Source organism: Camellia sinensis, unplaced genomic scaffold (genome assembly GCF_055761805.1).
Source record: "Camellia sinensis isolate YWXY unplaced genomic scaffold, ASM5576180v1 Unanchor12, whole genome shotgun sequence".
Taxonomy (NCBI): Eukaryota; Viridiplantae; Streptophyta; class Magnoliopsida; order Ericales; family Theaceae; genus Camellia; species Camellia sinensis.
Window position 1 is genome coordinate 4417154 of NW_028128998.1, and position 11476 is coordinate 4428629.

Below are 11476 nucleotides of genomic sequence, written 5' to 3' on the forward strand. Positions count from 1 at the left end.
TTTTACATGTATAAATAAAGAGGGCTACTATTTGCCCCCACCTAATTACTTTGACCCACCCATTTTTTTGAACCCCCCACTCAACAAAATGAAACCTTTCATTTTCTCTTTGAACCCCCATTTTAATACTAACTATACCCCTAACCCCAAACCCAAACCCAAACTCAAACCCAAACCCAAACCCAAACCCCAACTCTATGTTCTTTCTTTGTTTTCTTGCATTCCAATCAAGTATGAGTAAGAAACAGAGCAAGAGGAAATACCCATCAACAATGGCCACAATTAAAACCTAGGGTTGTTCAAAAATCCGTTTAACCGGTAATCCGGACCGAACTAGACCGAATCATACGGTTTGGTTCAGTTCTATTAAGAATTGGTTTGGTTTCGGATTAAGAAATATGAGAACCGTAAAAACGGTTCGGTTAATGGATTTTATGAAAAGACCGCGGTCCGAACCGAACCGAATCGAACCGAATTTTAAAAAATACACTACAAAAAAATTGATTTTTTGCAACGGTAAAATGCCGTCGCAAATACCCAAAACGCCGTCTCAAAAGATTTTTTGCGACTGTAAGTGGCCTTTTGCGACGGCACGTGGGGGGTCGCAATAGAGGGGGTTGCAAAAAGGCTTTAGCGACGGTATGACGCCGTCGCCTTTGGTTTGCGACGGCGAAGAAGCCTTTTTGCGACGGAAAAATGCCGTCGCCATTAACGCATGAAAATCTGACTTTTTTTGAGACGACACTGTTTTGCCGTCACTAAAAGGGGTATTTGCGACAGCACAAGTACCGTCGCTAAAGGGTTATTTGAGACAGCACTTGTTGCCGTCGCTAAAGTACTATTGGTGACGGCAAATTACACCGTCGCTAAAAGTCATCATTTTCAACCAAATGCCCTATCTTTTGCGACAGCATTACTGCCGTCGCAAAAAACCCCTATTTGAGACGGTGAGTAAGCTGCCGTCTCAAAAAAATAATAATAAAATAAAATAAAAAATAATTTATATATCATATTAGATAAATATATGTGCTTGTATATATGATATAATAAATTTTTTTTTTTTTTGCGTTTCTGATGATGAAATTTGGATTCCGTCCCTATATATACATTATCAAAATACTTTAAAATTGATGAGAAATAATGGAATATTGAAGAACTTTGGCGACAAGAGAACTTCCCAAAAAAAGTGATTTTTGTGTCTAACATTTTTGTTTGTTCACTCTTAAGCTACTATAAATACTATTTGCGATGACAGAATAACCGATGCAAAAGAAAACAAAGATTTAGTTAGTGTGCATTTTCTTTAAAAGGAAGATTTACATAAATTTAAGTATATAGTTAGTAAAACAAAAGAAAGTACATAATTAAATGAATGAATGAATGAATCTCAGGGTTCTGATTCTGAAGGAGGTTCTTTGTTATAATTCCATTCATGCCTTTTCCATTCAGGCAGTTGTTAGATTACAACCTACAGAACAAAAACAACAATTATATTTAAAATAAAATAAAAATAATTATAATAATATCTAGTGAAATTTTGAAAATCTTTTTTTCTTAGAAAATAAATAAGATACACTTTAGACTAAAGTTTTAAAATCAAATAATTCATTAAAAATGGAAGACAATGGACTACAAACCAAGCCGCTCGAATCTGGTTTTCCAACTGTAGTCTGACAAGCAAGCCTCCAATTTTTTGGATTCTGCAATTAGTTGTGTACAATTAGCACAAACATTAGACACGTTTTTTGCCGAACCAAGTAAACTAACACAAACATCATAGACTCATAGAATTAAAGGTTTTTTTTTATTTTATATATTTTTAGTGGTATATTTAGATGACTGCAAATGATTTGTTAAATACCCTTTTAAGTTTTTCCTTCTCTTTGTCTGTTCGAGGGTTTAGTAGCTCATTCCCTTCAACAACCTAACAAAGACAAAAAAATAAAAAATCTTTAGAATATAAAAAATAAAAAACCATCACAACACAAGTGATGCATTGTCACATTTCTTAACCTTCCACGTGAGATTGCACCAACAATTATGAAACTATACCCAAATGATGTCAGTGATAATAACATCATTTTTATAAGTAATAATGCTACATGCACAACTTTATAGAAACGTGCGCAAAAAAATCAATGTGTGTTTCAAATTCATCTTACTTGGCAACACATTTACTTTTTTGTGCTATTTTTTTTTTTTTAAGAATTATGATTAGGACTCTGCTTGGTTAGTAATAATAAATTCGAAATCAATAACTCACCTCTACAATGCATGTCCCACAAGTTCCTCCTTCTCCAAAATTTAGCAGAGGTCTGGACTGAAAATTCAAAACGCATAAACCATATTTCAGCTATTCATTAGCTCAAACACTGCACTTTCAGTGTATCACTTTGAATAAATTGACAAGCAAAATTGATATAATGAACTACAAAGACAAAATGGACACAAGAGGCAAATTATAGGAACAGTGGGTATAATTAATCATTTTTTTTTTCACTTTCAAAACAAAACGATTGAGCCTTTCTTCACTTTCAAAACTTGTTAATGTAGTTGCAGAATGTGAAAAGAGAGAGGGAGGCCTTACTTACATATGGTCCATACAATTCAATATTAGAATCCAACATAATGTCCCTAAGTTTCTGCCCACCACAAGCTACTCGAAAGTGCACATCCGGTGTTCCATCAGGAAGCAACACAGACTTCAAAAAACACAAAACTCATTAGCAAACTTCCATTGCACACCTACATAGCACATAAATTAATAGTTCCTCAAAAAAAGAAATTACATGTAGATACTAGAATTAAAAATGCAACATATGAACTTACACTGACAAATGCAAAATTGACAGCAGGTGGTTCCTCAGGTGGTTCCATGCCTCCATTAATTCCTGAGAGATAGATCCAACACATTTCAAATTCAACAACAATACGTACCTGGAAAAATTATTCGGAAAATTACTTAGAAAATGTGCGGAATACATCAGTTTAGATGTAGTTCATGTTACACAAATTTAAATTTACATTATACTCCTTCACTTTTGGGATACCTTTCGAGGTAAAAATTATTGGGTTTTGATTCTTCTTGTTCTTCTTATGTCGATCTTTAAATTGAAAAACAATATTCAGCTTTGAACAAAAACAGTTGCGTAATAGAATTATGGGTAATCTATTGAAATCCAGGCTGGTTTATTAGAGAGAACAAAAACAAATGAGAAGAATATACACACAAATACAATATATATATACTAGTGTATGCCCGTGCCTAAAGGCACGGTATAAATAATATTGAGATCGAAATATATTTGTAATTTATATACGTATCATGTTAAAACATGTGGAGTCTGTAACATTTTTTCTTCTTAAAGAACTTTTAATATGTTTGCTTGTACCATACCATCTACAGAATTCAAATGTAAATTAACAACTCTCCCTAGTCTTAATGCAAATTAAGGAATAAACATATAAAATTTATAATGATCATTAAAATTAAAATTATATAATAAAATTAAATTAAATTAACCAAACAATGCTCGTGCCTAATGTTCTGCAATTATAATAAAATAAAATTAACCAAACAATGCACAACAGCTAATATTCTACAACTCTAAAAAATTAAAATTGGATACCAAACAATGCACGCCAGCGCTCTACAATTCTAAAATAATTTAATTAAAACAAAACAACAAACAATGCACACCAACCAATCATCTGTAATTTAAGACCAAACAACAAACAATGCACACCAGTGCTTTCCAAATGTGAACGTAAGTTCAAATAGTCTTGTGGGGTGTATTCATTTTGAAGCCCAATCTCCATTAAAGCCTTGTAAATGGTCTCATACATCATTTTCATTGTTTTGTTCTGTACAATAAATGAGAGATAATTTCAAAATCAAAAATTGATCCTTCTGCAGTATATACAATGATAGGCAGATTAATAGAATTTTTTGATTTCCCATTGGAAATATTAATCCAATGAAAAAAAAAGCAACAAAGTTATCCATCTCTAAAGCTGCCTTTAAAATGAAGAAGTACAATGCTATGCGTTGAAGTCATAATTGGTTCCTACATGCCAAAATAAAATCCTTTGTGTAGCAGCACCTATTGGATTGCCTTCTGGCGACATCGGAATAACAATATAAGCTGCAAACCTCTCACGTGCTTTGATTTTCTCAGCAATTTTAAGTGCAATTTCCGTGGGAATCAAATTGTTCGCACCTACAGCAAGAAAATATGCTCACAGCCAATATTCAGTAAAGGAATTTCAAGCATAAAAGCTTAGGAAAGCATTTATTTATTGTCATATCAAAGGCCACTTCACTCTCAACAAAAACACGATGTAGCAAATCAAAAGAACTACCTAATCCTATTAAACCGTCTACCGTAAGTAAAGACACAGAAAAAATCCTCAACCAGTCTCCTTGTTTGCTACAACCAAGCAAGTTTTACTACCATCACATTGAAAGCTTATGCTGTTAGAGAAAGGAGTAACTTCATCAAGATGTATGGATAACTTCATTATTTGTATCCTTAACACTCCCACTCACATGTGGCCATGCTCTCTAAGATAAATTACACATTTTTAAATTTAACAAACCGCTGATTTGATCTCCTCGTCTTCCCTGAAAAGGTTTGATAAATCAACTTAACTTATATGATCAAATTCAAATGAAATTTCAGCTCAGGATCATTTATGGAAATTATAGAATTTGCATTTGGTTGTAATTTGATCGATTATTAAAGGGTGACATTACAAACAAACATGTGCTAGCTTGGTAAGGCATGGTTGCTAAGAAAAGGGCATTTTAGTCATGCGTGCGCGGGTTAAAGTACCTGTGCAGCATCCTTAAGTGGGCCCCAACATTCCACGCGGTTGTATTTCTTCAAACTGGAATGGAAATGAACTCGAACAAATGCATCCAATAATTCTTGATGTTCAGTGAAAGGCAAAGAATCTCCATGCATCACATCCTTAAGAACCTGCCAATGAAAGAAAACATGGGAGAAAAATCAATGAAAGAAAAGCAATTGAATCTGCTTGTTATTTCTGCAACATAAGATCCTTCAATGAGATTTTCATTTTCATCTAATACAACTTTTCAATCTTATCTCTTCTCCCGAACTGTAGCTGCTTCATGGCTCAAAAAAAAGAATACAACACCTTCCACATATTTAAGACATGGAAGGAGATCTTATAAATTAAAAAAAAAAATAGTTCCTTACTCGCTGCAAAAACATGTCTTCCATGACATCTTGGTACACATATGTCAAAACATCCCAATCACCTCCTCTTACCAATCTTTGTGAACCTTTTGGCCACTCCAAATATAACTGCCTTTGTTAAAAGCCCTCGGTCAAGACTGCAAGCAAGCACTATAGTCCCACCAACGAATAGAAACTTAGGCATGTTCCTCCTTGAGGGCTTCTCAGATGAATTCGAGGTTTCAACCTCTGATGAACCACTTGTGCTTTCCAAGGATCTCAGGAAGTCTGCACTAACTTTGGTGTTGACCTGAGCCATGAAAGCGCACCGTGAGAATGAAGCGCCAGATTCTCTCTCTCTCTGTTACGCGCGCAAGCCAGGGTCAATCTTCTGGACTTCGAGCTTTGCAATTTCCCAAGGTATACCCATCTCTTCGTGATGGAACAGTAACACCTCACATGCAGTCAGCTGACCATCCCCTTTCTATGATTCAACTAAGTAACATCCAAAAATACAGATCTTACTGAGAGGTTCAGTGACCAGAAATATTAAGTGTTTATATTTGAGGTAGTACAATTGTAATTTCTCATTTCAGAAAAACTCGATTTCTAAAGGGCTATACTTTAGGTAGTAGCATAAATACTGAAAAAGGCATATGTCAAACAATTAAGTCCTTTAATTAAAATGAAAAATTTAGTGAAATATGTATAGCAAGAGGCTGTAAGTACCTGCACGTATGTACCAACTTGAATAATATGAATCAACACGTCTTGGCTTGTTGCGCCGCAGGTCAGAGGGGCAGGGTACTCCCTGAAACATACCAAAAAAATATATATATAGAATAAAATAGTTAATTCCTGGGACTATATGCTGTTAGGAAGAAAATTGATCACAATAATAAAAAGGAGAATTCTATATATATAGTTTGTAAAAATTAAGTTTTTGAATGTGTTTCTCGAGCTGCCACTGGAAGCAATCTTCCTTGCATTTGTAAAATAATAGCACTTGGTGTGGGGAAAGGTAACTACAAGGGTATTAAAATTAACTACAAGGGTATTAAAATTTACTGTTATATCTCATATCCCCAACAAAATTAATTTTTTATGGGTGCATGATTTGACACTAATTATGTTATTTTCAAATTTCAACACTACGACACAACTGAAATTATTCAAGAACAATTTCTTTCACAGCCATACTACATTTTATTCAAAAACATATACACCAAGAAAATTAAAATATCAAATAATTCTTATCTTAAAAACAGATCAAAGAAACAACCACCATATGGAAGATTGCTAATTCCCATTGAGAGGAGAGATAAAATAAAATAATGGTCTGGTAATTTTCTAGCCTCATCGCAAAATTTTTAGAAAAATGTACAAAACGGATATGAGTATGATCTAAAGAGAAGGATAGTACATTGTTCTTTATACCTTTGTAACACAGTAATATGCTCGTTCAGATTCCCAAATTCGACGGCCTATAATGTATTCCCTATCACTACAAAAGAAGGGAAACTGTGCCAAAAAAGAAAGAAGGAAAAATAAAAAAGAAAACATTACAAAACATTAGAATTAAAGAGGATAAAAAAGAGAGTTCTCGCCCTACCTTGCGTACCCACCGAACTACCATGGTTCCCGTGTTGGGGCACTCTTCCAAAGTTTCAGCATGTATAAGCATGTCATCCCACTTCAATCGAAAATCATCATACCAAAATAAATCCCTTACCATCTCAGGAGTGGCATCCTCAAAGACTGTCCTGCTACGGTATTGCAGGGGCCCATTCTGGAAGAAGGAAAAAAAGCCATGAAGATTTTGATGTAATCAACCACAAGTAGTATGAAGAAACCAACATAAATAAACAAGTGAGTTACATTACATGACCTGCAACAATATAGCTAAGTAGGGGTAGTACGGAATGGAGTAGTGACTACCTGTTCACTCCCACAAACAAAGTGCCACTGGTTTCATTCTAGTATTAATTTAGTGAATCAAAAGAAAACAACATTGATAAAGAAAAACATTACCTCAGGATCTCTCCGCCAAGCTTGATAGCTCAAACTGGGTGTAGACCTATCCATCATCTGAATCCAAGAAGGGCCACCATCTTTCTCCTCCACAAGTCAACATAAATGCTCTAAATCATCTTTGGCCACAACAACAACAACAACAGCTGATTTTTCCTTTTCTAGATGTAATGAACTGACAAATTACAATCAAATAGTTAGAAAGCTTGTTAACATTAGAATTTTGAGCAACTTTAGATTGAAAATCCATGACACTAAAACACTTTTGAATCCCCAGTTTAAGTTTCTAACATCTGAGGGATTTTGAACAATTTTGACTGGACCAATTAATAAGTAAGCTTTAGCTTATTAAACGAAACGAAGCGAAATGGTGTGAATAATAATTTAGAAAATTTTCACACTAAAACACCTTAGTCCCTCTCATTATTTACACCTTATAAGCATAAACCAAGATTAATCCCATCTGTATCAATGGATTTCCAAAAATGGTGTAATCGTATATAATCAATGCAATCAAAACACAATAATTTACCTAACATTACTAAACAACAAATCATCCGAAAAACACCTCTTCGTAATTTCTGATTTCAAAATCAAAACAACAATTAAAAAAACAATCGAAAATAACATGTTTACAGCCTGAATGTTAGGATTACAAACCCAGAATAAACAATGGAAAATAGCTCTAAAACAAAACCCTAAAATAACGGAAAATAGCCATAAAACAAAACCCTAAAATAACCTGTTCACCTGACAGAGAGGATTGCAAACCCAGAATAAACATTGGAAAATAGCCCTAAAATAACAGAAAATAGCCGTAAAACAAAACTATAAAATAACCTATTCCCGACAGAGAGGACTGGAGAGGCAGAATAAGTTTTCGAGGACTGGAGAGGCAAACACAAACAGAGATAGAAGGGAGAGGTAGAAATCTTACCTTGCGAGCAGCGTAAGGGAGAGATACAGCCGAGTTCGAGAGGTAGAAGACTGGAGATCAGCGGAAGAGAGAGGGTAGGAAAGAAGAAGAACAGAGAGGGAGAGAGAGATAAAGAGGGAATGGGGATGAGAGTGGGTGAGAACAGAGAGGGAGAGAGATAAAGAGGGAAGAGGGAGAAGACGTAGGTAGGTGAAAGGTTGCAGGAGAGAAATATTTGTGCGGGAAATACATAGATTTGAGCCATTGATATATACCAGGGTTGATACAGACCATTAGATCAAAATGTATCTCTAAGACAAATTATACATTTTCAAAAAGCCTCTTGCCTTATTATATAGATATATATATTCATGATTATATATCCATGTGTTAGAATCTAATACCATGTTGAAAAATAATAATTTATTCTGTTTAGGACGCTAACAGAACATGATGGGTACTAAAAAACAATAAGAAAACTCAATATGATGTGTGAAAATAAGATAAATTAAGGGTTTATGGGGGTGTACGACTCGAAGGTCAACAATAGAAAAATTCAATATGACGTTTGTGTGAATAAGAAAAATTAAAAACTTTGTGGCGTTGTATGACTCAAAAGTCGTACAGAGCTCCTGAGAAACACAAATATCTTGAAAATTTTAACACAAATATCTTAACCACAACCAACCCCAGCCACACTATCCCCATCCCACCAATACCTCTTCTTCCCTCCCTAAGGCAGAGTTCTCATCCATAAGGCAGGGTAGAACCTCCATAGTTTAAACCTTGGTACTGAAACAAGCAGATTACATGAAACTCTTCTACAACTAAAATCTATATTGATTACATCTTCGTGTCAATGACTAGCCATTGCGAAAATTAATGAAAAGAATAGAGAACACATAAAGAGAAAGAAAGCAACTTTCACTTACTTTTCACAAGCACCCTTCCTAAACTTTTCAGCCTGACAAATTTTTGCACCTCTGTCATACCATGATTTGGTATAATTTGGATCTGACTTCCATTTCTTTTGATGTTTTAAACTCTAACAAGAAGAAAGATAACAAAAGTTTTCAATCTCCAGCCTTCACAAAACACCAAATGTAAATTTAACAATTCAAATTAAAAGAAAAAAAAAAAAAACACTAACAAAATTAATGTCCCCTATTTTTTGTGTTTTCAACACTATAAATTGAATGAATCAAGATATGAACAGGATATATAAGATATTGAATGAATCAACACTATATATATATATATATGGAGCAGTACCAGTATATATGTATATAGAAAGAACAAAGAGAGAGTGAAATTTCTACCTTGGCCCCTCCTAAGTATAATTTCTAATTCCACCCTTGATTCTGCCCTATGCGAAGGTATAGATGGAGTGTAGTAACTCTTCAATTCAATTCAGGTGCTCACAAGTTGTCATGACTTAAATTTTAAAATGTTAAGTGAAATCTAAATAACCTAGGCTTTAATTTTTTTATTATTAAAAACTCTAATTTTCATTCTTATTCATTTAATTCCATTACAAGAGTCAAATGTCAACTGAGGTAATATTTTATAACCTAATTCAATACTAAAAATTAAATGCATTAAGTAAAAATCAATTAAATCCATTTGATAAATATGAAAGATTATTAGTTCGACCGAATTATTAGTTCGACTTTCATTTATCCAACTAAATATTGAATTATCCATTTAGAGAGAGCATATACATATTTATCAAAAAAAAAAAGGGTATGGAAAGTGAAAAACAGAGCTAGATCTGAGCTAATCGAGCAATAGAATTTAAAAATTAAAAAAAAAATAAAAAATAAAAAAGGATTTTCAAACAAATGCTTATTCAATTTCTTGTAATTTTCTCAGCCAACCAAACAAAAGTAAGAAATTAGCTTCTCTCATTTCATTTCCTTTTCCTTTCTTTTCCCCTTACTTTTCCTTCCCCTTATAACAAATTCAAGATCCAAGTTTTTAGCAAAAGGAAAGCCACCAAAATTACAATTCATCATTATAACAAATGCACAATTATTCAATCACTCTAATTGCATAAAGCAAATGAGCCAAAACCCCCAATAATCTACTTCCCCAAGCGCCCCCCAACACACACACACACACACACACACACACACAAAAGCAAATTCAATACATTATCATCAAGAAGCCTAAACATGAATTCAAAACTGAAATAACCCTGTAAAACTCAACATAATCAAATACCACTTTAGTCTACAATTAAGAAACAAGCAAACCCACATATAAAATACCTTCTTCATCCGAGTCTTCGCCTCGGATTTCCGAGCTTTGTTGTCGACACGCCTCTTCTCTGCTTGACGAGCTCTCTTCGTAGCCGAATTGGCTTTCTTATTCGGAGCAGCCTCGCAAACAATCGAGTGACGAGTCGGCCTCACAACAGGGCTGCTCCGACGCCGCTCGCCGTCGATTGCGCGCACGCGTGAGAGAGAGAGAGAGAGAGAGAGAGAGAGAGAGAGAGAGAGGGGGGGTAAGAAGAGATTGGGGATTTTTTGTTGGAGGGGAATAAAAAATAAAATTTTTTTTTAGTCATAAAGGAAATTTAAATAATAAAATAATGTCTTTTAATTTTTTTTTCTTTTTTTTTTTTGCGACAGGGTTGCCGTCGTCAAAAAAAATTATTTTTTGTTAAAATATATATTTTTTTGTAGTTAATGATTTTTTTAAAAAAAATTTCTCTTTTTTTTAGTTACTAAGATTGAAAATTTATTTGTTTCACTTTTATTTTTATAGCGATCCCGGGTTTACCCTTGTTGTACTGTGATCCGGACATGTGTCCGTGGATGTTGATAGTTGGTTATTATCGTGTTTACATTCCTTTTTCCTCATATTTGAGTTATAGGATGTGTTAGGCAGGTTTGTTACAGGTTGGTTGTGTTCGGGAGCATAGTGTTGCTGCCCAGAATTTTGGACCTTCGCTCGAGCGAGGAGTTGGTCGCTCGAGCGAGAGTGGGTTCGTGTCTGGTGGGTCGAGCCAGAGTGGCTCGCTCGAGCGAACGGTTGCACCTGGTTCTGGACCTGAGAGCTGTCTTTCTTGGCTCGAGCGAGCTTTTCGTGGCTCGAGCGGTCTGGGTTTTTCTTCGCTCGATCGAGAACTTCTTGGCTCGAGCGAGTGTTTCTGTGTCTGGTCGCTCGAGCGACCAATCCTTCGCTCGAGCGAGCGTGTTTTATATCAGCGGACAGCAGCGTCTTAAACATCACTTTTTCACCTCTTTTCTTTGAGCAAAACCTAAATCCGAGTCTCTCTCTCTCTAAAATTGCACTCTCTCTAAGATTTGATCTCCCTAGA

General features: G+C 34.7%; 2 protein-coding genes across 11 annotated transcripts; both read right to left on the reverse strand.

Annotated features, from left to right (window-relative positions):
- Positions 1-1577: 1577 nt before the first annotated feature.
- Positions 1578-9225, reverse strand: LOC145814644 (photosynthetic NDH subunit of subcomplex B 3, chloroplastic-like). Its single transcript, XM_082911617.1, has 6 exons — positions 9084-9225; positions 2830-2891; positions 2592-2702; positions 2264-2320; positions 1862-1924; positions 1578-1700 (listed from the first exon to the last, which is right to left on the reverse strand). Exons 1-6 carry the CDS (start codon positions 9139-9141, stop codon positions 1578-1580), a joined length of 474 nt encoding a protein of 157 aa, XP_082767743.1. The 5' UTR covers positions 9142-9225.
- Positions 3753-8520, reverse strand: LOC114278038 (uncharacterized). 10 transcript variants are annotated; one of them, XR_014358035.1, is made up of 9 exons: positions 7768-8520; positions 7236-7410; positions 6812-6993; positions 6642-6725; positions 5934-6015; positions 5226-5699; positions 4836-4982; positions 4072-4220; positions 3753-3864 (listed from the first exon to the last, which is right to left on the reverse strand). XR_014358035.1 is itself a non-coding variant. In XM_082911685.1 (9 exons), the coding sequence occupies exons 2-6, from the start codon at positions 7290-7292 to the stop codon at positions 5689-5691; spliced, it is 411 nt and encodes a 136-aa protein (XP_082767811.1). In that variant the 5' UTR covers positions 7293-7410; positions 7768-8520; the 3' UTR covers positions 3753-3864; positions 4072-4220; positions 4836-4982; positions 5226-5688. The 10 variants fall into 10 exon arrangements, 7 of the variants coding, with proteins under 7 accessions (XP_082767811.1, XP_082767809.1, XP_082767808.1 ...); XR_014358033.1 differs by adding an exon at positions 7083-7142 and having other exon boundaries at positions 3753-4220; positions 6817-6993; positions 7768-8421; XM_082911685.1 differs by having other exon boundaries at positions 6817-6993.
- Positions 9226-11476: the final 2251 nt, after the last annotated feature.

Excerpts from the sequence above, each read along its gene's own strand:
- LOC145814644 (XM_082911617.1), bottom strand. The coding sequence starts at position 9,141 with ATGACAGAGGTGCAAAAATTTGTCAGGCTGAAAAGTTTAGGAAGGGTG. Across the intron at positions 2,892-9,083 it reads AGGAAGGGTGCTTGTGAAAA|GAATTAATGGAGGCATGGAA; the intron begins GTAAGTGAAAGT and ends TCTATCTCTCAG. Across the intron at positions 1,925-2,263 it reads GTGGGACATGCATTGTAGAG|GTTGTTGAAGGGAATGAGCT; the intron begins GTGAGTTATTGA and ends TGTCTTTGTTAG.
- LOC114278038 (XM_082911685.1), bottom strand. The coding sequence starts at position 7,292 with ATGATGGATAGGTCTACACCCAGTTTGAGCTATCAAGCTTGGCGGAGA. Across the intron at positions 6,726-6,816 it reads TAGTTCGGTGGGTACGCAAG|TTTCCCTTCTTTTGTAGTGA; the intron begins GTAGGGCGAGAA and ends TTTTTGGCACAG. Across the intron at positions 6,016-6,641 it reads CATATTACTGTGTTACAAAG|GGAGTACCCTGCCCCTCTGA; the intron begins GTATAAAGAACA and ends GGTATGTTTCAG.